The 25,908-nt window shown below is 40.3% G+C and overlaps 1 protein-coding gene across 1 annotated transcript in view; it reads right to left on the reverse strand.

Moving 5' to 3' along the window:
* Not1 (CCR4-NOT transcription complex subunit 1) overlaps positions 1-25,908 on the reverse strand; it is a 462,156-nt gene that overhangs the window by 323,834 nt on the left and 112,414 nt on the right. Inside the window, exon 15 of the mRNA XM_070089800.1 lies at positions 11,565-11,943. Within this exon, the coding sequence (XP_069945901.1) occupies positions 11,565-11,943 (379 nt within the window). The remainder of the gene's footprint in view (positions 1-11,564; positions 11,944-25,908) is intronic.

Below are 25,908 nucleotides of genomic sequence, written 5' to 3' on the forward strand. Positions count from 1 at the left end.
TATCTGTCATTTAAGCAGAGCCTTCAACACAGGAGGGATGTGGGTGGCCTTACTGTTATGTACAAGGCCAATATTGTCAAAGTACCACACTTGGATCCACTTCGAGGACAGCGTGAAACAAGCTTTTATGCAACAAGACGGGCAGAAAGCAGCAACTTCACTCTGGCTGTACCCTTCTCCAGAACATCACTCCATCTGAGATCATATATACCCAGGATGACTCGAGTATGGAACACATTCGTACAGCATGATGTCTCCGAGATAAAGTCAACTGATCAAATGAAAATGCTGGCCCACAGATGGCTCCAACTTCATCCTGTTCCCTACCTGTATGTCTCATAACAATAAAAATGCTTTCAAATGAGCTGATGTAGGTAACAGCTCTTAGCTTGCCAATAAAGTTAGGAATCCTTAACCTGTAAACAGCTTGTCAATAAAGCTAGGGATCCTTAACCTTGTCAAACCCTGTGTAAAAAAAAAAAAAGATGGAGAGAGAGGGAGATGGAGAGAGAGAGAGGGAGATGGAGAGTGAGAGGGAGATGGAGAGAGAGAGAGAGATGTGGAGAGAGAGAGATGTGGAGAGAGAGAGATGTGGAGAGAGAGAGATGTGGAGAGAGAGAGATGTGGAGAGAGAGAGATGTGGAGAGAGAGAGAGAGATGTAGAGAGAGAGAGAGATGTAGAGAGAGATGTAGAGAGAGAGAGAGATGTGGAGAGAGAGAGATGAGATGGAGAGAGAGCTAGAGAGAGAGAGAGAGAGAGAGAGAGAGAGAGAGAGAGAGAGAGAGAGAGAGAGAGAGAGAGAGAGAGAGAGAGAGAGAGAGAGATGGAGAGAGATGGAGAGACAGAGACTGAGACACAGTGTGTTCATACCAAAGAGTAACAGAAAAACTGATAAGACCAGAATGAACACATGGTTGAACTGGAGGTGTAAAGAGGCTAAAGCCAAGTGTTCTAGAACACGGAAAAAGTATAGAAGGCAAAGAACTCAAGAAAACAAGGAGTTGAGCAGAAGAACCAGAAACAAATATGCAGGGATAAAGAGAGAGGCACAGAGGCAATACAAGAATGACATAGCATCAAAAGCCAACTCTGCACCAAAGTTGTTTTACAGTCATACTAGGAGGAAAACAACATCAAGGACCAGGTAATCAGGCTGAGGAAAAGAGGGGAGCTCACAAAGACTGACCAGGAAGTATGTGAAGATTAACCCTTTGACTGTCACAACCTCCAATCCTGAGGTGTCTCCTGGTGTCGCAAAATTTCAAAAAAAAAAAAAAAAAAAAAAAAAAAAAAAAAAAAAAAAAAAAAAAAAAAAAAAAAAAAAAAAAAAAAAATTTCTTATGACAGAAAATCTTTTCCCGATTGTAATGACACCACAAAAACGAAATTTGATGGAAAACTGACGGAGTTATGCTCTCACGAAGTTAGCGACCTCGGCGATATTTACAAATCGGCGATTTCGCCCATTTTGAGCCCTATTTTCGGCTAATTCCATTGTTCCAGTCGACCAAACTCATAGCTATTTCTTTAGAACTCCATTTTTTTGATCGATTGAGTACAAGAAACTGCCCATTTACCGATTTCAACTACCCAATAACATGGTCAGAAATTTCCAATTTGGCCAATTTCACGAAAATTAAAAAATATGACAATTTCAAAATAAGGTCCAGAATGAACAATGCAGACATTCCTGGCTCTAAAATAACATTTTCTTTGTTCATCAGTCATGTCTCCAGGCTCCTCTGATATATCTCTTGCTTTCTATTTTGAATTTTTATTCAAACAAAAAATAGAAGACTTACTATTATGCAGACTACTGCAATACTGTAATAATTGTATAAATAACATCAACCCATTCATGACTGCATATTAGAATGGCTAGTTGGACATTTATTGGACAATGACATCATTTGTTTACTTTTGAACATTGGCAAAAATCAAACATTTTCCCTACTTTGAGCTCCATTTCTAAGTTCTTTTTATAGTAAAATCAATCAAAATCACCTCTATTTCTATATGTTTTCCATTCTATCAAATGAGACCAAGAAAATGAGAATACAACCATAAATACTATACGAAAATAGACCACAAAGTCGGCATTTTAATTAAAAAAAAATGGTCGGAGTTTTTTTTTCTCATTATGCACTGCATGCTCCAGGATTTTTTTTATATGGTGCACACTGACCACACAGACCCATTCTCTCACATGTGGGCCTACCAGCTTTCTCCTGCTTGATTTGAAGCCGCTAGAATTTATTAATTTATTAATTAATTTATTAATTAGAGGAGCAAGCATCCATACATAGTTTTAAGAAGAGGTATGATACAGCTCACAGAGTGGGAAGTGTGACCGGGTAGAGACCAGGTGAAGAGGCGGGGCCAGGAGCTGTAACTCGACCCCCGCAACCACAACTAGGTGAGTACACACACACACACTTACAGGCACACACACACACACACACGCACACACGCACACGCACACACGCACGCATGCACGCACGCATGCATGCATGCACGCACACGCACGCACACGCACGCACACATGCACGCACACATGCACGCACACGCACGCACGCACACACACGCACACACACGCACACACATGCACACGCACACACACGCACACACACGCACGCACATGCACGCACGCACACGCACACACACATGCACACACACGCACACACACGCAATACAGCTTAACCTTCAGTAAAATGTCCCAATAAAAGCCTATTTTACAGATCATATCTTTCACTTCTTACAATCTAAAAATGTTGCTTGCATTCCTCTTGCCTTTCCCTTTACCTGCCAATCTCCAACAGATTCTCATAAGCCTCTTACTGAGTTCACAGGGCTTAATTTCTCAATTTCTGAAATTTTTTTGGCAAACAGGAATTCCACTGATTAGGTTTTTCACTTATCTTTCACTTACTTTATTTTACTGTGTATACAGTTTCCAACCAAGGTATGGCACCTAAGAATAGCAACACTCATCATAACTCATTCAATAACTGTCTTGTCAGATGTGCAGTGACATCATAATTTCAAATTTCTTATTATCCTTTCAATTATTTTGCATACTGCAGGTGTCAGGATTTGAGTCTGTAGTTTAGATGAAAATAAAAAAGTCATCAGCTTCAATACCTTCTCTCAAACATAACTCCAACACACTTCAACATTATTCCTTCCTGAAATCCAGTATTAGATTTCACTAACATTTCCTAACTATCGAACAATTTAAAATAATTTTTTTTTAACAAGTTGGCCATCTCCCACCTAGGCAGGGTGACCCAAAAAGAAAGAAAATCTCCAAAACGAAAATACTTTCATCATTCAACACTTTCACATCACTCATACATAATCACTGTTTTTGCAGAGGCACCCAGATACAACAGTTTAGAAGTATATATAAAAATACAATATAAAAAGTGACCTGAAATAATTACAATATCAGGTAGATGGGATAAGAGGAAAATGGCAACAACAAGTAAGAGGGAGGTGAAAGTGTATAAACTAAGGGAGGAGAAAGTTCAGGTGAAATATAAGCAACTACTGGCAGAAAGGTGGGCTGGTGCAGGTATTAGTAGTGGGGGGTTGAATAGGGTTGGAATAGTTTTAAAAATGCAGTATTAGAATGTGGGGCAGAAGTTTGTGGTTATAGGAAGGTGGGTGCAGGAGGAAAGAGGAGTGATTGGTGGAATGATGAAGTAAAGGGTGTGATAAAAGAGAAAAAGGTAGCTTATGAGAGGTATTTACAAAGCAGAAGTGTTATAAAAAGAGTATATGCAGAGTAAAAGAAAGGTGAAGAGAATGGTGAGAGAGTGCAAAAGGAGAGCGGATGATAGAGTTGGAGAGGTACTGTCAAGAAATTTTAATGAAAATAAGAAAATTTTTTGGAGTTAAACAAGTTGAGAAAGCCTAGGGAACAAATGGATTTATCAGTTAAAAACAGAGTAGGGGAGTTAGTAGATGGGGAGATGGATGTTTTGGGTAGATGGCGAGAATATTTTGAGGAACTTTTAAATGTCGACGAAGAAAGGGAGGCGGTAATTTGATGCACTGGCCAGGGAGGTACAGTAGGGCCCCACTTTACGGTGTTTTGCCTTGCTGCGTTCCGCTAATACGGCGATGTCAAATTATGACCAAAATTTGCTATACGGCAAGCGGTCTTTCAAATACGGCACCCCCCACCCAGTTTGTTTACATTCTCCGTGACCACATCTATTATGTAAGTAAACTTTCCAAATTTTCAAGTGTTTTAAAGTTACTGCGTATTTTATATGTACAGTGGACCCTCAACCAGCGATTGCATCGATTAACGATAAATCTGACTAGCGATTCATTTAAACGCAAAAGTTTTGCCTCGACTAGCGCTTAAAAACCCGACCAGCGCTTTTCGTTCCGTACCATACGCGTCCACTTTGGCCTGAGCGCGCCTCACTTGTCCCTTTGGTGCCAGTGTTTACAAGCCAGCCAGCCACTGCGGTCGCTTCCAAACATACAACTGGAACATTTCATATTATCACAACCTTTTTAGTGATTGCACCTGCAAAATAAGTCACCATGGGCCCCAAGAAAGCTTCTAGTGCCAACCCTACAGCAAAAAGGGTGAGAATTACTATGGAGATGAAGAAAGAGATCATTGATAAATATGAAAGTGGAGTGCGTATCTCTGAGCTGGCCAGGTTGTATAATAAACCCCAATCAACTATCGCTACTATTGTGGGCAAGAAAACGGCAATCAAGGAAGTTGTTCTTGCCAAAGGTGCAACTATGTTTTCGAAACTGAGATCGCAAGTACTCGAAGATGTTGAGAGACTGTTACTGGTGTGGATAAACGAGAAACAGATAGCAGGAGACAGCATCTCTCAAGCGATCATATGTGAAAAGGCTAGGAAGTTGCATGACGATTTAATTAAAAAAATGCCAGCAACTAGTGATGTGAGTGAATTTATGGCCAGCAAAGGTTGGTTTGAGAGATTTAAAAAGCGTAGTGGCATTCATAGTGTGATAAGGCATGGTGAGGCTGCCAGTTCGGACCACAAAGCAGCTGAAAAATATGTGCAGGACTTCAAGGAGTACATAGACAGTGAAGGACTGAAACCTGAACAAGTGTTTAATTGTGACGAAACAGGCCTGTTTTGGAAGAAAATGCCAAGCAGGACGTACATTACTCAGGAGGAAAAGGCACTCCCAGGACATAAGCCTATGAAAGACAGGCTTACTTTGTTGATGTGTGCCAATGCTAGTGGTGATTGCAAAGTGAAGCCTTTATTGGTGTATCACTCTGAAACCCCCAGTGTGTTCAGGAAAAACAATGTCCTCAAGGCTAATTTGTGTGTGCTGTGGAGGGCAAACAGTAAGGCATGGGTCACTAGGGACTTTTTCTATGACTGGTTACACCATGCATTTGCCCCCGATGTGAAAACTTACCTAATTGAAAAGAAATTAGACCTTAAGTGCCTCCTGGTATTAGACAATGCCCCTGGTCATCCTACAGATGTGGCAGAGCGACTTTCTAGGGACATGAGCTTCATTAAGGTGAAGTTTTTGCCTCCTAATACCACTCCTCTCCTGCAGCCCATGGACCAGCAGGTTATTTCCAACTTCAAGAAACTGTACACAAAAGCTATGTTTGAAAGGTGCTTTGTAGTGACCTCAGAAACTCAACTGACTCTAAGAGAGTTTTGGAAAGATCATTTTACCATCCTCAATTGTGTAAACATTATAGGTAAGGCTTGGGAGGAAGTGACTAAGAGGACATTGAACTCTGCTTGGAAAAAACTGTGGCCAGAATGTGTAGACAAAAGGGATTTTGAAGGGTTTGAGGCTAACCCTGAGAATCCTATGCCAGTTGAGGAATCCATTGTGGCATTGGGGAAGTCCTTGGGGTTGGAGGTTAGTGGGGAGGATGTGGAAGAGTTGGTGGTGGAGGACAGTGAAGAACTAACCACTGATGAGCTGCTAGATCATCTTCAACAGCAAGAGGGCAGACCTGAGGAAACTGCTTCGGAGGAGGGGAGAGAGAAATTGAAGAAGTTGCCTACTTCTAAGATTAAGGAAATCTGTGCAATGTGGCTTAAAGTGCAAAGCTTTATGGATGATAATCACCCTGACACAGCTACTGCAAACCGTGTTGGCAACCTGTACACTGACAATGTTGTGAACCACTTTAGGAAAGTCATAAAGGAACGAGAGGTACAGGCCTCTATGGACAGATATGTTGTGCGACAGAAGTCCAGTGACTCTCAAGCTGGTCCTAGTGGCATTAAAAGAACAAGGGAAGTAACCCCAGAAAAAGACTTGCTGCCTCAAGTCCTAATGGAAGGGGATTCCTCTTCTAAACACTAAGACCATCAACACACTCCCCTCCTCCCATCCCATCAATCATCACCAGATCTTCAATAAAGGTAAGTGTCATGTAACTGTGCATGTAATCTTCAGTTTGTGTGTATTAAAATTAATATTTCATGTGGTAAAAAATGTTTTTTTTCAATACTTTTGGGTGTCTTGCACGGATTAATTTGATTTCCATTATTTCTTATGGGGAAAATTAACTTGACTAACGATGAGCTCTCAGAAACGGATTAATATCGCTGGTTGAGGGTCCACTATACTCTGATAATTATACTTATGTGTACCTGTACCTAAATATACTTACACACTGTGCTGGTGTGCAGGTACACATTAAAATCGCTAAGTCTCTCTCTACTCATGACGCCATCACTACGTAATAATAATCACTCTTGGGCACACTAAATGTCTTATTTTACATTAATATAGGCATTTTCAATAATCCACCTATGATATTTTCCTCAAAATTATATATGAAACCTGTTACATAGCATATAAACATGATGCATACACTCACAGAATAAAAATTGATGTAAATATGAGATTTGTTTACAAAGCAGCTGTGTAGGTAGTGTCGGAAGAATTATGTTTTCTCTAGACAACCGGGGGATAACTGTAGAAAAATATTCTTTTCTATGCCTTTATATAAAGGGACTATACATGCTCTCCGCCAATTCCTAGGTACCTTCTCCTCTTTCATACATTTATTAAACAAAAGTACCAACCATTCCAACACTATATCCCCCCCTGCTTTTAACATTTCTGTCATGATCCCATCAGTTCCAGCTGCTTTACCCCCTTTCATTCTAAGTAATGCCTCACGTACCTCCCCCACACTTACATTCTGCTCTTCACTCCTATAAGATAGTATACCTCCCTGGCCAGTGCACGGGCTGGGCTACACCTACCGGCTACCTACACTGACTTCCTACAAATAAATACTACTCACATCTCTTCCTATATTAAGACTACACATATTTTAAGGTAAATAATGAGTGTACTGTATGTGTATTTTACCTCTCTGGGATGTTTTAAGTATCATATAGTAAGTATGAGATAAATAAATATACAAGGTATGATGCAGCACGTAATGAAAGTAGTTTGTTAGATTATGTATTGGTGGATAAAAGGTTGATGGGTAGGCTCCAGGATGTACATGTTTATAGAGGGGCAACTGATATATCGGATTATTATTTAGTTGTAGCTACAGTTAGAGTAAGAGGTAGATGGGAAAAGAGGAAGGTGGCAACAACAAGTAAGAGGAAGGTGAAAGTGTATAAACTTAGGGAGGAGGAAGTTCGGGTGGGATATAAGCAACTATTGGCAGAAAGGTGGGCTAGTGCAAAGATGAGTAGTGGCGGGGTTGAAGAGGGTTGGAATAGTTTTTAAAATGCAGTATTAGAATGTGGGGCAGAAGTTTGTGGTTATAGGAGGGTGGGGGTAGGAGGAGAGAGGAGTGATTGGTGGAATGATGAAGTAAAGGGTGTGATAAAAGAGAAAAAGTAAGCTAATGAGAGGATTTTACAAAGCAGAAGTGTTATATGAAGAGCAGAGTATACAGAGAGTAAAAGAAAGGTGAAGAGAGTGGTGAGAGAGTGCAAAAGGAGAGCAGATGATAGTGGGAGAGGCACTGTCAAGAAATTTTAATGAAAATAAGAAAAAATTTTGGAGTGAGTTAAACAAGTTAAGAAAGCCAGGAAAGTATGGAGTTGTCAGTTAAAAACAGAGTAGGGGAGTTAGTAGATGGGGAGACGGAGGTATTAGGTAGATGGCGAGAATATTTTGAGGAACTTTTAAATGTTGAGGAAGAAAGGGAGGCGGTAATTTCATACACTGGCCAGGGAGGTATACCATCTTTTAGGAGCAAAGAGCAGAATGTAAGTGTGGGGGAGGTACGTGAGGCATTACGTAGAATGAAAGGGGGTAAAGCAGCTGGAACTGATGGGATCATGACAGAAATGTTAAAAGCAGGGGGGGATATAGTGTTGGAGTGGTTGGTACTTTTGTTTAATAAATGTATGAAAGAGGAGAAGGTACCTAGGAATTGGCGGAGAGCATGTATAGTCCCTTTATATAAAGGGAAAGGAGACAAAAGAGATTGTAAAAATTATAGAGGAATAAGTTTACTGAGTATACCAGGAAAAGTGTACAGAAGGATTATAACTGAAAGAATTACAGGTAAGACAAAATGTAGGATTGCGGATGAGCAAGGAGGTTTCAGAGTGGGTATTGGATGTGTAGATCAAGTGTTTACATTGAAGCATATATGTGAACAGTATTTAGATAAAGGTAGGGAAGTTTTTATTGCATTTATGGATTTAGAAAAGGCATATGATAGAGTGGATAGAGGAGCAATGTGGCAGATGTTGCAAGTATATGGAATAGGTGGTAAGTTATTAAATGCTGTAAAGAGTTTTTATGAAGATAGTGAGGCTCAGGTTAGGGTGTGTAGAAGAGAGGGAGAATACTTCCCGGTAAAAGTAGGTCTTAGACAGGGATATGTAATGTCACCATGGTTGTTTAATATATTTATAGATGGGGTTGTAAAAGAAGTAAATGCTAGGGTGTTCAGGAGCGGGGTGGGATTAAATTATGGGGAATCAAATTCAAAATGGGAATTGACACAGTTACTTTTTGCTGATGATACTGTGCTTATGGCAGATTCTAAAGAAAAATTGCAAAGGTTAGTGGATGAGTTTGGGAATGTGTGTAAAGGTAGAAAGTTGAAAGTGAACATAGAAAAGAGCAAGGTGATGAGGGTATCAAATGATTTAGATAAAGAAAAATTGGATATCAAATTGGGGAGGAGTAGTATGGAAGAAGTGAATGTTTTCAGATACTTGGGAGTTGACGTGTCAGTGGATGGATTTATGAAGGATGAGGTTAATCATAGAACTGATGAGGGAAAAAAGGCGAGTGGTGCGTCGAGGTATATGTGGAGTCAAAAAACGTTATCTATGGAGGCAAAGAAGGGAATATATGAAAGTATAGTAGTACCAACACTCTTATATGGATGTGAAGCTTGGTTGGTAAATGCAGCAGCGAGGAGACGGTTGGAGGCAGTGGAGATGTCCTGTCTAAGGGCAATGTGTGGTGTAAATATTATGCAGAAAATTCGGAGTGTGGAAATTAGGAGAAGGTGTGGAGTTAATAAAAGTATTAGTCAGAGGGCAGAAGAGGGGTTGTTGAGGTGGTTTGGTCATTTAGAGAGAATGGATCAAAGTAGAATGACATGGAAAGCATATAAATCTATAGGGGAAGGAAGATGGGGTAGGGGTCGTCCTCGAAACGGTTGGAGAGAGGGGGTAAAGGAGGTTTTGTGGGAGAGGGGCTTGGACTTCCAGCAAGCGTGCGTGAGCGTGTTAGACAGGAGTGAATAGAGACGAATGGTACTTGGGACCTGACGATCTGTTGGAGTGTGAGCAGGGTAATATTTAGTGAAGGGATTCAGGAAAACTGGTTATTTTCATATAGTCGGACTTGAGTCCTGGAAATGGGAAGTACAATGCCTGCACTTTAAAGGAGGGGTTTGGGATATTGGCAGTTTGGAGGGATATGTTATGTATCTTTATACATTTATGCTTCTAAGCTGTTGTATTCTGAGCACCTCTGCAAAAACAGTGATAATGTGTGAGTGTGGTGAAAGTGTTGAATGATGATGAAAGTATTTTCTTTTTGGGGATTTTCTTTCTTTTTTGGGTCACCCTGCTTCGGTGGGAGACGGCCGACTTGTTGGGGGGAGAGAGAAAAAAAAAATTATATATACACACACACACACACACACACACACACACACACCATCCTATTACATACCCTTCTAAAGTGCCAATATCCCAAACCCCTCCTTTGAAGTGCAGGCATTGTACTTCCCAATTCCAGAACTCAAGTCAGGCTATATAAAAATAACCGGTTTCCCTGAATCCCTTCACTAAATATTACCCTGCTCACACTCCAACAGCTCGTGAAGTCCCAAAAAACCATTCGTCTCCGTTCACTCCTATCGAGCATGCTCATGCACGCTTGCTGAAAGTCCAAGACCCTCGCCCACAAAACCTCCTTTACCCCCTCCCTACAACCTTTTTGAGAATGACCCCTACCCCACCTTCCTTCCCCTACAAGTTTATATGCTCTCCGTGTCATTCTACTTTGATCCATTCTCTCTAAATGACCAAACTATCTCAACAACCCCTCTTCAGCCCTCTGACTAATAGTTTTATTACTCCACACCTTCTCCTAATTTCCACACTTCGAATTCTCTGCATAATATTTACACCACACATTCCCCTTAGACAGGACATCTCCACTGCCTCCAACTGCTTCCTCACTGCAGCAAATAATTTTTCTATTACTAAATATTAGTTCTACTATACTAAAACAAATATACAATTTTTAATATCTTGAAATTAAGTCTGATATTATTCAAGTGTATAATAGAATCTCATAACTGAAATATCCTTCCCTAGTTCTAATCGCATGGGAAAGAAACCTCTCTATTGCAATAAAGTTTGAGAAAGACAACATACAAGGAAATTTCCCACTGGTAAAGGTGCAGACTGACAGAAAAGAATCCTGACATATCTAAAAGCACCGCTTTCCTAAATAAGAGCACTGCAGAAGACCTACTGGACTATTTGTCCAACTTGTTTTTAAAGCTACCCAAGCTATTAGCCTAAATAAGGACTTAGCAGTTTGTTCTGTTCAACACTTCTTTGGCAAAAAGCACTAGCAACAAGGAATTGAAGGTAAGGTAAAGTTGGTTCCTTTTACTATTTTAGCTACAGGTCTGTTATTATAAGCCTCACTGCATTCATCTAGGCCTAGTAGGGCTCCATCAGTCTTCTCTACACTTTTCAAGATCAAAAAGCCCCAGCAACTAAAATTTATGGTAAAAATAAAAGTGGTTTATTTAACTTTTCTTTTAACAAGTATTGTATTTATCACTGTAAGAACCCCACTATATCTACTTAGGCCTGGTAAGGGCACATCAACTCTCTCAGCACATTTCCAGATAACCAAGCAACAATAACTACACTGTAACCTATGAAGAACTATTATTTTTGATAAATTATGAAATAAATTTTTTTTCTTAAAAGTATTATGAATGTAACCCTATTTTTCCAATATTTTTCAGGTTTTTAAGAACACAACCTATGCATGAAAATGAGATTCTATTGTCAACATTACAACAAAATAAAGAAAAAATGTAACTTACTTTGTCTGGCAGGTGCAACACTTGGCTGTACTGAATGAGATCTTAGAGAAGAGGGAATAATGGATGAAGTTGGTAGTGTGGGAAGCTGAGATCCCACTGCTGCAGGATGTGGTGGTCCCAACTGTAGAGCAGGTAAAATGGAAGAGAGTGGAGACTGTGAGGTCCCAGGAGCAGTGGAGGGACCAAGTGGACGACCAGGGGAACCTGGAGCTGTACCAAGTGACCCTAATCCCCCAAGACTCATTGATGATGAAGGTGGCGTTGGAAAGATTGAGGAAGACACACCAGTACCACCAAGACTCAAGTTACTTAAACTTGAAGCAATATTGCCTAATGGTCCTTCATTTGACTGAGTTGGACCAGGACCTGGGAATCCAATCTGAAAACAAAAGAATGCATGGTTATTCCTACTACATCAATTTAAAATAATTTGTACATCTTTGATGAAATAATTAGCTTTTATCTAAGGATTAAAGACTTTAGGACAATTTTTTCCTCAACCATCGTCTCCCGCCAAGGCAGTGTGACCCAAAGAAAAAAAAATTCACCATCATTCATTCAATTGCTGTCTTGCCAGAAGTGTGCTGACTTCACAATTTAAATAATCCTCTGACTGCACCATCCCCACCCCTCCTTCAGAGTGCTGGCACTACCCTTCCTACCTTCAGTACTCTAAGTCTGGCTAACTGGTTTCCCTGACAGTAATTAATTTTTATAGTGGGCCAGAAGATGATAAATTATGTAACATCAGAGTCGCTAGTGAAATGGTTGTGAAGCAGATAGACCGACTGAAGCTAAACAAGTCTCCGGGTCCTGATGAGGTTTTTTCAAGGGTTCTTAAGGAATGCAAAATGGAACTCTGTGAACCATTAACTAATATTTTTAATTTATCTCTTCAAACAGGTGAAGTGTCTGATATGTGGAAGATGGCTAATGTAATTCCTATTTTTAAAACAGGGGACAAGTCGTTACCATCAAATTACCGCCCAATAAGCCTGACCTCAATTGTAGGCAAATTACTAGTCAATTATTGCTGAGAATATAAGAAGCCATCTCAATAAGCATAGCTTGATTAACCCTTTCAGGGTCCGTCCCGTAGATCTACGGCTTTACGTTCAGGGTCCAAACCGTAGATCTACGTCATGAGCTCAGCTCACTCTGATAAACTGTGAGTGGTAAATTTGGGCCTAGATATGAGAGAATACAACTATGTGGTATGTGTGCACCACATAAAACAAATCCTGCAGCACACTGTGTATAATGAGATTAAAAAAATGAGACCATGATTTTCGATTAAAACAGCGACTTTGCAGTGTTTTTTCGTATGTTTTTTATAGTTGTATTTGTGATTTCTTGGTCTCATTTGATAGAATGGAAGAAATATTACAGAAATAGAGATAATTTTGATTGGTTTTAGCACTGGAAATGGCTTGAAACTGAGCTCAAAGTGGCGGAAATATTAAATTTTTGCCGATGTTCAAGAGTAAACAAACGGCCTCACACGTCTAATACACACCAGCTGGTGGGTCTAATATACATTCACAAATGTGGTGATGATATTTATACAATTATTACAATATTGCATAACAGTAAATCTTCTATTTTTTGGCGTGAATAAAAATTCATTATGTGAATAAAAAATCAAAATGGAATTTATTTGTAAAGCTTCAAAACATAACTAATGAACAGAGGAAATGGTAGTTTAGTGCCAGGAATACCTACATTGTTTATTCTGGACCCTATTTTGAAATTGGAATATTTTGAACTTTGTGTTAAATTGGCCAAATCAATTTCCGGTCACTTTATTTTGTAATTGAAGCAGTTGACTTGGCGATTTCTTGTGCTCAATCGATAGAACAGAAGTAATACTAGTGAAATAGCTAAGAATTTGGTCGACTGGAATAATGTAATTGACCTAAAATGGGAGTCAAATCCGCAAAATCGCCAATTCGTAAATATCGCTGACACATCAAAATTCACGAGAGCATAATTTCGTCAATTTTCCATCAAATTTCGTACTTTTTGTTTTATTACATTCACAAAAAGATTCTCTACCATTTCATAAGAAAAAATAAAAAAAAATTTTCTTGAAAATTCTTGGACACTGGGGCACCACTTCAGATTTTGGCCTTGGACCCTGAAAGGGTTAGTGATACTCAGCATGGATTCACAAGAGGCCGGTCTTCTCTAACTAATTTATTAACCCTTTGACTGTCGCAACCCCCAATCCTGAGGTGTCTCCTGGTGTTGCAAAATTTAAAAAAAAATTATTATTTTTTCTTATGAAATGATAGAGAATCTTTTCCCGATTGTAATGACACCAAAAAAAACGAAATTTGATGGAAAACTGACGGAATTATGCTCTCGTGAAGTTAGTGACCTTGGCGCTGTTTACAAATCGGCGATTTCGCCCACTTTGAGCCCTATTTTCGGCTAATTCCATTGTTCCAGTTGCCCAAACTCATAGCTATTTCTTTAGAACTCCATTTTTTATATCGATTGAGTACAAGAAACTGCCCATTTTCCGATTTCAACTACCTAATAATGTGGTCAGAAATTTGCAATTTGGCCAATTTCATGAAAACTAAAAAATATGACAATTTCAAAATAAGGTCCAGAATGAACAATGCAGACATTCCTGGCTCTAAAATAACATTTTCTTTGCTCATCAGTCATGTCTCCAGGCCCCTCTGATATTACTCTTGCTTTCTATTTTGAATTTTTATTCACACAAAAAATAGAAGACTTACTATTATGCAGACTACTGCAATACTGTAATAATTGTATAAATAACATCAACCCATTCATGACTGCATATTAAAATGGCTAGTTGGACATTTATTGGACAATGGCATCATTTGTTTACTTTTGAACATTGGCAAAAATCAAACATTTCCCCTACTTTGAGCTCCATTTCTAGGTTCTTTTTATAGTAAAATCAATCAAAATCACCTCTATTTCTATAATATGTTTTCCATTCTATCAAATGAGACCAAGAAAACGAGAATACAACCATAAATACTATACGAATATAGACAACAAAGTCAGCATTTTAATTAAAAAAATCGGTCAGAGTTTTTTTTTCTCATTATGCACTGCGTGCTCCAGGATTTTTTTTATATGGTGCACACTGACCACACAGACCCATTCTCTCACATGTGAGCCTACCAGCTTTCTCCTGCTTGATTTGAAGCCGCTAGAATTTATGAGTATATATAAGTCAAACACGGTACCTCTTAAGACGTATATATACGGCCGCGACAGTCAAAGGGTTAACTTTCTTCAGTAAAGCTTTTGAGGCTGTTGACCACAATAAAGAATTTGATATTATTTACTTAGATTTAAGTAAGGCCTTTGATAGAGTTCTGCACCATAGACTGTTAAAGAAAGTGGCAGCTCATGGCATTGGGGGAAAAGTGCTCTCGTGGATCGAGTCATGGCTCACAGACAGGAAGCAGTGTCCATAAATGGGGTTAAATCCGAGTGGGGATCTGTAACAAGTGGCGTTCCACAGGGATCAGTCTTGGGCCCGCTGTTGTTTATAATATATATCAATGATCTTGATGAGGGAATTACTAGTGATATGAGCAAATTCGCCGATGACACAAAGATAGGTAGGATAATTGATTCAAACGTAGATGTTAGGGAACTTCAGAAAGATTTAGACAAATTCTATTCTTGGTCAGAAAAGTGGCAGATGCAGTTCAATGTAGATAAATGCAAGGTTCTGAAGCTCAGGAGTGTCCATAACCCTAGCACTTATAAGTTATATAATGTAGAACTTAGCCATACAGATTGCAAAAAGGACTTGGGGGTTATGGTAAGCAGCAACCTTAAACCAAGACAGCAATGCCTAAGCGTACGTAATAAGGCAAATAGATTACTGGGATTTATATCAAGAAGTGTAAGCAACAGAAGTCCAGAGGTCATACTGCAGCTTTATACAGTGGACCCCCGCATAACGATTACCTCCGAATGCGACCAATTATGTAAGTGTATTTATGTAAGTGCGTTTGTACGTGTATGTTTGGGGGTCTGAAATGGACTAATCTACTTCACAATATTCCTTATGGGAATAAATTCGGTCAGTACTGGCACCTGAACATACTTATGGAGTGAAAAAAAATCGTTAACCGGGGGTCCACTGTACATCATTAGTTAGGCCTCACCTAGATTATGCAGAATAGACAGTGTAGGATGACTAAATTAATACATAGCATTAGAAATCTTCCTTATGAAGAAAGATTGAAGATTCTTAAATTACATTCACTTGTTAGACGAAGAATGAGGGGAGACACGATCGAAGTGTATAAGTGGAAGATGGGTATTAATAAAGGGGATATTAATAAGGTCTTGAGGATGTCTCTCCAAGAGAGAACCCGCAGTAATGGATTTAAATTAGACAAGTTTAGATTTAGAAAGGACATAGGAAAGTATTGATAAATTAGACACATATGCAACTCTTGGGTATCTTTAATGAGGAAACGTTTCGCCACACAGTGGCTTCATCAGTCCATACGTAGGAGAAACTTGAAGAACAGGAGGAGAATGAGGTAATCAGTCCCTCAACCTTGAGTCGATGTGTTCAGTCCATCAATCTTGAATAGAATACGGCATATCAGCGGAGAAGCAGCTTATAAACCGTATGGCAGGAGAGGTGCAGCAGTCATAGGTCATGTCACATTTGTTCAATGTGGAAGTAGGTCGTGCCCAAGAATTAGGCAAGCCATACGGTTTATAAGCTGCTTCTCCGCTGATATGCCATATTCTATTCAAGATTGATGGACTGAACACATCGACTCAAGGTTGAGGGACTGATTACCTCATTCTCCTCCTGTTCTTCAAGTTTCTCCTACATATGGACTGATGAAGCCACTGTGTGGCAAAACGTTTTCTCAATAAAGATACCCAAGAGTTGCATATGTGTCTAATTTATCAACATGTCGGTTCTCTGAACCATTCATCTACAAATCTGTCAGACACTGCAACTTCTTGGGATCTTAATACTTAAGAATTCTTCGCTTGCCTAATTCTTGGGCCCGACCTACTTCCACACTGAACAAATGTGATACGACCTATGACTGCTGCACCTCTCCTGCCATACGGTTTATAAGCTGCTTCTCCGCTGATATGCCGTATTCTATTCAAGATTGATGGACTGAACACATCGACTCAAGGTTGAGGGACTGATTACCTCATTCTTCTCCTGTTCTTCAAGTTTCTCCTACGTATGGACTGATGAAGCCACTGTGTGGCGAAACGTTTCCTCAATAAAGATACCCAAGAGTTGCATATGTATCTAATTTATCAACATGTCGGTTCTCTGAACCATTCATCTACAAAGGAAAGTATTGGTTTGGAAATAGGGTAGTTGATGAGTGGAACAGTCTACCTAGTTGGGTTATTGAGGCTAGGACTTTGGGTACTTTCAAATTTAGGTTGGATAAATACATGAGTGAGAGGGGTTGGATCTGATTGGGACTTGCAAATGAGTAGATAGAGTTATCAGAGATTATTTCTTGGGTAGCATTAAAATTGGGTTGGGCAAATGTTTTGTTAGTGGGATGGATTGTAAAGGACCTGCCTAGTATGGGCCAACAGGCCTGCTGCAGTGATCCTCCTTTCTTATGTTCTTATCTTGGGATCTTGATACAGGAAATTTTTCAACTTTTGCCTAACATATAGGTATGACCTACTTACACTTGTGGATTTTCCACTGGTGACTGCTTACTGCTTCAACTCGCCTGTCTACAATATACAAGCCACTTCTCCGTGCATATACTGTGCTTTTTGCAAGATTGACAGAATGAACACATCAACTACAGGCTGAGGGACTGATCACCTCAAACTCTTCCTCGTCTACCACCATTCTTCTCTATACTGGACCGAAGAAGCCACTAGCTGGCAAAACGTTTTCGTTATAATGGTTCCCAAATGTTGCACAAGTGTTTCATTCTTCATCTGAGGCCTTACCTAACATGGTCCAGTAGGTTACTGTAGTGCTTCTCCATTATTATGTACCAGTGCCACAAATACAGTGAACCCCCAGTTATCGGCCGTAATCCGTTCCAGAAGGTTGGGCAATAACCGAATTAATATTTCCCATAAGAATTAATGGAAATACAATTAATCCCTTCCAAACAAAAATATTTACAAACAAATAATTTTTTTAACAATTATGAAAGTACAGTGGTCCCTCAATAATCGTCCGGCCTGAAAGTCGTCCATTTTGGAAATAGTCCTGTTTTTTCGTCAAAATATTGGCTCGCAAATGGTCCGGTAACTCGCTAATAGTCCTAATAGTCCTTCGTCCCGGTCACGTACTCACACTCTGAGCTGCCTCGGCCTTTCCTTCCCAGCCAGTGTGCCATTGTTTACCAGTGAGTGATGGTCCCCTCACATGCTCCTACGAAATATTTCATAATATTCCATTGATTTTAGTGCTTGCAAGTGCTAAATAAGCTACCATGGCTCCAAATAAAGCTTCTAGAGCCAGCCCTTTGGTAAAGAATGTGAGAAACACATAATTTATGAAAAAAGTTTGTAGAAAAATACAAAGATGGTGGTGGTAGAGTGGAAGCAGTTGTGATAGTGGTTGATGAACATAAGAAAGGAGGATCACTGCAGCAGGCCTGTTGGCCCATACTCGGCAGGTCCTTTACAATTCATCCCACTAACGAAACATTTTCCCAACCCAGTCCTCAATGCTACCCAAGAAATAAGCTCTGATAACTATCCACTCATTTGCAAGTCCCAAATGAGAGTTGTTGGAGTTATATAGGGCTACAAAAACCACCGCCGACTCAGCTGCTGCTTCACCACCATTATGGACGGCTTACGCTCAGTGGCCCTTATATACCCAACAACAACACAACACCTCTCGTGACATACATAATGACTTATTTTATTCATTCTAGAGTATATTCCATGTTTCTATGTTATTAATATTGTTTATTATGTCATATTAGTTGAATTGTGATAGATAAATAAGCCTTAGAGTTGATATTAGTGTCATATTCTCCAACAATAAACTTGCCATCCCTCCCTCACACAAACAAATAGCCAATAAGAACATAACAATGGAACAACACTGCAGGTCTACTGGCCCATACAAGGCAGGTCCTTATCAAAATGACCTCCACCCAAAGCTACCCAAGAATTTACTCCCGTACCCAATGACACAAATCAAACTCAGCTCCTCCAACTCGTATATTTGTCCAAACTCTTCTTAAAGCTACCCAAGGTCCTAGCCTCGATCACCCTACTGGCAAATGTGATGTTAAATAAGAACTTAAGAAAGTAGGAACACTGGAACAGGCCTGCTGGCCCATACTAGGCCGGTCCTTCACAAATCCAACCCACTAACAGAACAAATGCTACCCAAGCAATAAACTCAGGTGCAAGTCCGACTCAAATCCAACCCCTTTCACTCGTGTATTTATCCAACCTAAATTTGAAACTACCCAAGCCATAGCTTTTAGAACATTGGAAAGGAGGAACACTGCAATAAGCCTGTTGGCCCATATTAGGCCAGTCCTTCACAAATTCAACCCACTAACAGAACAAATGCTACCCAAGCAATAAGCTCAGGTGCAAGTCCGACTCAAATCCAACCCCTTTCACTCGTGTATTTATCCAACCTAAATTTGAAACTACCCAATGTTTTAGCTTCGATCACCCTACTAGGCAGACCATTCCACTCATCAACTACCCCTATTACCAATGTTCATTTATACATTTTATTAGTGCCCTAGAGTCCTTATGGAGGGGGATTCCCCTTCCAAATAACCTCTCTTCCCTCTCTCCTCCTCCCTGTCTTCCATTCATCAACAACAGCCTTCAATAAAGGTAACTGTCATGTTGAATGTTCATTCTTTTGTGCATGTAAATCTATCTTTTAGGTAAAAAAAAAAAATTTTTGTTGATACTTCTGGGTGTCTGGAACGAATTAATTGGATTTACATTATTTCTTATGGGGAAAATTGATTCGAAAATCATCCATTTCGATAATAGTCCCACTTCCAGGAACGGATTATGGACGATTATTGAGGGACCACTGTATTACATACCTTTATTAAAGGCTAATGCTGACTTCTGAAAGAGAGGGAGCAGGAAAGAGGGAAGACTTAGTGTTTGGAAGGGGAATCCCCCTCCATAAAGACTTTAGGTAGCAAAGCCATCTCTGGGGTTACTTCCCTTCTCTGTTCTTTACTGCCACTAGGACCAGCTTGAGAGTCACTGGACCCATGTCTCACAAATTAACTATCCAAAGTGCTCTGTTTCTGGCATCTCTAAGATTTCCCTGAAGTGGAACTTCTGCCCCACATTCTAATACTGCATTTTTAAAACTATTCCAACCCTCTTAACCCCCCCCCCCCCACTACTCATACTTGCACTAGCCCACCTTTCTGCCAATAGTTGCTTATATCTCACCCGAACTTCTTCCTCCCTTAGTTTATACACTTTCACCTCTCTCTTACTTGTTGCTGCCATTTTCCTTTTGTCCCATCTACCTCTTACTCTAACTGTAGCTACAACAAAATAATGATCCGATATATCAGTTGCCCCTCTATAAACATGTACATCCTGAAGCCTACCTGTCAACCTTTTATCCACCAGTATATAATCTAACTTTAGGTAGTAGGTTGGTAGACAGCAACCACCCAGGGAGGTACTACCGTCCTGCCAAGTGAGTGTAAAACAAAAGCCTGTAATTGTTTTACAAGATGATGTGATTGCTGGTGTCCATTGTTCTGTCTCATGAACATGCAAGGTTTCAAGTATGTCTTGCTACTTCTACTTACACTTAGGTCACACTACACATACATGTTTTTTTTTTTTCAACAAGTCAGCCGTCTCCCACCGAGGTAGGGTGACCCAAAAAAGGAAAATCCCCAAAAAGAAAATACTTTCATCATCATTCAACACGTTCACCTTACTCACACATAATCACTTTTTGAAGAGGTGCTCAAAATACAACAGTTTAGAAGCATATACAGTGGACCCCCGCTTTACGAACGCATCGCCTTACATTAAATCCACCATACAAAGCATTTGAACGCAAAAATTTTGCCTTGCCTCACGATAAAAAACTTACCTTACGTGATTCGTCCGGGACGCGTCCCACACATGGCCTCAGCTGCACCATGGGTGCCAGTGTTTACAAGCCAGCCATTGCGGTTGCATCTAAGCATACATTCGGTACATTTCATAATATTACAGTGTTTTTAGTTCTTGTAGCTGCAAAATAAATCACCATGGGCCCTAAGAAAGCTTCTAGTGCCAACCCTGTGGTAAAAAGGGTGAAAATTGCTATGGAAATGAAGAAAGAGATAATTACTAAGTACAAAAGTGGAGTAGTTGTCTCAGAGCTGGCAAGGTTGTGTACCAAACCCCAATCAACCATCACTACTATCTTGGCCAACAAAACGGCAACCAAGGAAGCTGTACTTGCAGTGGGTGCAAGTTTGTTTTCGAAACGGAGATCGCAAGTGATAGAAGATGTTGAGAGACTGTTATTGGTTTGGATAAACGAAAAACAGATAGCAGGAAAAAGCATCTCTCAAGCGATCACATGTGAAAAGGCTAGGAAGTTGCATGATGATTTAATTAGAAAAATGCCTGCAACTAGTGATGTAAGTGAATTTAAGGCCAGCAAAGGTTGGTTTGAGAGATTTAAGAATCGTAGTGGCATACATAGTGTGATAAGGCATGGCGAGGCTGCCAGTTCGGACCAAAAAGCGGCTGAAAAATATGTGAAGGAATTCAAGGAGTACATACACAGTGAAGAATTGAAACCTGAACAAGTGTTTAATTGCGACAAAACAGGCCTGTTTTGGAAGAAATTGCCAAGCAGGACCTACATTACTCAGGAGGAAAAGGCACTCCCAGGACATAAGCCTATGAAAGACAGGTTTAATCTTCCCATGTGTGCTAATACTAGTGGTGATTGCAAAGTGAAGCCTTTATTGGTGTTATTTTTATTTATTATCACACTGGCCGATTCCCACCAAGGCAGGGTGGCCTGAAAAAGAAAAACTTTCACCATCATTCACTCCATCACTGTCTTGCCAGAAGGGTGCTTTACACTACAGTTTTTAAACTGCAACATTAACACCCCTCCTTCAGAGTGCAGGCACTGTATTTCCCATCTCCAGGACTCAAGTCCGGCCTGCCGGTTTCCCTGAATCCCTTCATAAATGTTACTTTGCTCACACTCCAACAGCACGTCAAGTATTAAAAACCATTTGTCTCCATTCACTCCTATCAAACACGCTCACGCATGCCTGCTGGAAGTCCAAGCCCCTCGCACACAAAACCTCCTTTACCCCCTCCCTCCAACCTTTCCTAGGCCGACCCCTACCCCGCCTTCCTTCCACTACAGACTGATACACTCTTGAAGTCATTCTGTTTCGCTCCATTCTCTCTACATGTCCGAACCACCTCAACAACCCTTCCTCAGCCCTCTGGACAACAGTTTTGGTAATCCCGCACCTCCTCCTAACTTCCAAACTACGAATTCTCTGCATTATATTCACACCACACATTGCCCTCAGACATGACATCTCCACTGCCTCCAGCCTTCTCCTCGCTGCAACATTCATCACCCACGCTTCACACCCATATAAGAGCGTTAGTAAAACTATACTCTCATACATTCCCCTCTTTGCTTCCAAGGACAAAGTTCTTTGTCTCCACAGACTCCTAAGTGCACCGCTCACCCTTTTCCCCTCATCAATTCTATGATTCACCTCATCTTTCATAGACCCATCCACTGACACGTCCACTCCCAAATATCTGAATACGTTCACCTCCTCCATACTCTCTCCCTCCAATCTGATATCCAATCTTTCATCACCTAATCTTTTTGTTATCCTCATAACCTTACTCTTTCCTGTATTCACCTTTAATTTTCTTCTTTTGCACACCCTACCAATTTCATCCACCAATCTCTGCAACTTTTCTTCAGAATCTCCCAAGAGCACAGTGTCATCAACAAAGAGCAGCTGTGACAACTCCCACTTTGTGTGTGATTCTTATCTTTTAACTCCACGCCTCTTGCCAAGACCCTCGCATTTACTTCTCTTACAACCCCATCTATAAATATATTAAACAACCACGGTGACATCACACATCCTTGTCTAAGGCCTACTTTTACTGGGAAAAAATTTCCCTCTTTCCTACATACTCTAACTTGAGCCTCACTATCCTCGTAAAAACTCTTCACTGCTTTCAGTAACCTACCTCCTACACCATACACTTGCAACATCTGCCACATTGCCCCCCTATCCACCCTGTCATACGCCTTTTCCAAATCCATAAATGCCACAAAGACCTCTTTAGCCTTATCCAAATACTGTTCACTTACATGTTTCACTGTAAACACCTGGTCCACACACCCCCTACCTAAAGCCTCTTTGTTCATCTGCTATCCTATTCTCCGTCTTACTCTTAATTCTTTCAATTATAACTCTACCATACACTTTACCAGGTATACTCAACAGACTTATCCCCCTATAATTTTTGCACTTTTATCCCCTTTGCCTTTATACAAAGGAACTATGCATGCTCTCTGCATATCAATATGAAACTCCCAGAGCGTTCAAACAAAATAATGTCCTCAAGGCTAATTTGTGTGTGCTGTGGAGGGCAAACATTAAGGCATGGGTCACTAGGAACTTTTTCTATGACTGGTTACACCATGCATTTGCCCCCAATGTGAAAAATTACCTAATGGAGGAAAAGAAATTTGACCTTAAGTGCCTCCTGATATTAGACAATGCTCCTGGTCATCCTTCAGACTTGGCAGAGTGACTTTCTGGGAACATGAGCTTCATAAAGGTCAAATTTTTGCCTCCTAATACCACTCCTCTCCTGCAGCCCATGGACCAGCAGGTCATTTCAAACTTCAAAAAACTCTACACAAAAGCTATGTTTCAAAATTGCTTTGAAGTGACCTCAGACATTCGATTGACTCTAAGAGAGTTTTGGAAAGATCACTTTAGTATCCTCAGTTGTGTAAACCTTATAGGTAAGGCTTGGGAAGGAGTGACTAAGAGGACCTTGAACTATGCTTGGTAGAAACTGTGGCCACAATGTGTAGAAGAAAGGGATTTTGAAGGGTTTGGGGCTAACCCTGAGAAGTGTATGCCTGTTGTGGAATCCATTGGGGAAGTCCTTGGGGTTGAAGGTTAGTGGGGAGGTTGTGGAAGAGTTGGTGGAGGAGGACAATGAAGAGTTAACCACTGATGAGCTGCAAGATCATCTTCAACAGTAGGAGGCAAGACATGAAGAAACTGCTTCAGAGGAGGGGAGAGAGAAATTGAGTTAGTTGCCTACTTCACAGATTAAAGGAAATGTGTGCAAAGTGGGTTGAACTGCAAACCTTTGCAGATGAAAATCACCCTGACACAGCTACTGCAAGCCGTGTTGGCAACCTGTACAATGACAATTTTATGGCCCATTTTAGGAAAGTCTTAAATGAACGGGAGGTACAGAGCTCTATGGACAGATTTGTTGTGTGACAGAGGTCCAGTGACTCTCAAGCTGGTCCTAGTGGCATTAAATGAAGAAGGGAAGTAACCTCGGAAAAGGACTTGCTACCTCAAGTCCTAATGGAAAGGGATTCCCCTTCTAAACAATAACAACTTCCCAGGGCCGGATTACCGCATAGGCAAACTAGGCATTTGCCTAGGGCCCCGCACATTTGGGGGCCCCGCGGTCCAAGGGGTTCAGGGGCTCATCCAAGACTGCGCACATGGTGCAAGTGCAAAGGGGTCCCTACCTAAAAAGTTCAAGTGTTTGGAGAGTAAAATTGATTTTTAAAAATTAATCAAAACTAAAATAAATAATGAAATAAACACGCTAGATAACAGGGATATCTTGCTACTCCTACTTACACTTTGGTCACACTTCACAGACACGCACATGCATATATATATATACATACATCTAGGTTTTTCTCCTTTTTCTAAATAGCTCTTGTTCTTTTTTATTTCTTCTATTGTCCATGGGGAAGTGGAAAAGAATCTTTCCTCCGTAAGCCATGCGTGTCGTATGAGGCGACTAAAATGCCGGGAGCAATGGGCTAGTAACCCCTTCTCCTGTATACATTTACTAAAAAAGAGAAGAAGAAAAACTTTATAAAACTGGGATGCTTAAATGTGCGTGGATGTAGTGCGGATGACAAGAAACAGATGATTGCTGATGTTATGAATGAAAAGAAGTTGGATGTCCTGGCTCTAAGCGAAACAAAGCTGAAGGGGGTAGGAGAGTTTCAGTGGGGGGAAATAAATGGGATTAAATCTGGAGTATCTGAGAGAGTTAGAGCAAAGGAAGGGGTAGCAGTAATGTTAAATGATCAGTTATGGAAGGAGAAAAGAGAATATGAATGTGTAAATTCAAGAATTATGTGGATTAAAGTAAAGGTTGGATGCGAGAAGTGGGTCATAATAAGCGTGTATGCACCTGGAGAAGAGAGGAATGCAGAGGAGAGAGAGAGATTTTGGGAGATGTTAAGTGAATGTATAGGAGCCTTTGAACCAAGTGAGAGAGTAATTGTGGTAGGGGACCTGAATGCTAAAGTAGGAGAAACTTTTAGAGAGGGTGTGGTAGGTAAGTTTGGGGTGCCAGGTGTAAATGATAATGGGAGCCCTTTGATTGAACTTTGTATAGAAAGGGGTTTAGTTATAGGTAATACATATTTTAAGAAAAAGAGGATAAATAAGTATACACGATATGATGTAGGGCGAAATGACAGTAGTTTGTTGGATTATGTATTGGTAGATAAAAGACTGTTGAGTAGACTTCAGGATGTACATGTTTATAGAGGGGCCACAGATATATCAGATCACTTTCTAGTTGTAGCTACACTGAGAGTAAAAGGTAGATGGGATACAAGGAGAATAGAAGCATCAGGGAAGAGAGAGGTGAAGGTTTATAAACTAAAAGAGGAGGCAGTTAGGGAAAGATATAAACAGCTATTGGAGGATAGATGGGCTAATGAGAGCATAGGCAATGGGGTCGAAGAGGTATGGGGTAGGTTTAAAAATGTAGTGTTAGAGTGTTCAGCAGAAGTTTGTGGTTACAGGAAAGTGGGTGCAGGAGGGAAGAGGAGCGATTGGTGGAATGATGATGTAAAGAGAGTAGTAAGGGAGAAAAAGTTAGCATATAAGAAGTTTTTACAAAGTAGAAGTGATGCAAGGAGGGAAGAGTATATGGAGAAAAAGAGAGAGGTTAAGAGAGTGGTGAAGCAATGTAAAAAGAGAGCAAATGAGAGAGTGGGTGAGATGTTATCAACAAATTTTGTTGAAAATAAGAAAAAGTTTTGGAGTGAGATTAACAA

Source organism: Cherax quadricarinatus, chromosome 29 (assembly GCF_038502225.1).
Source record: "Cherax quadricarinatus isolate ZL_2023a chromosome 29, ASM3850222v1, whole genome shotgun sequence".
In the NCBI taxonomy this organism is placed as follows: domain Eukaryota; kingdom Metazoa; phylum Arthropoda; class Malacostraca; order Decapoda; family Parastacidae; genus Cherax; species Cherax quadricarinatus.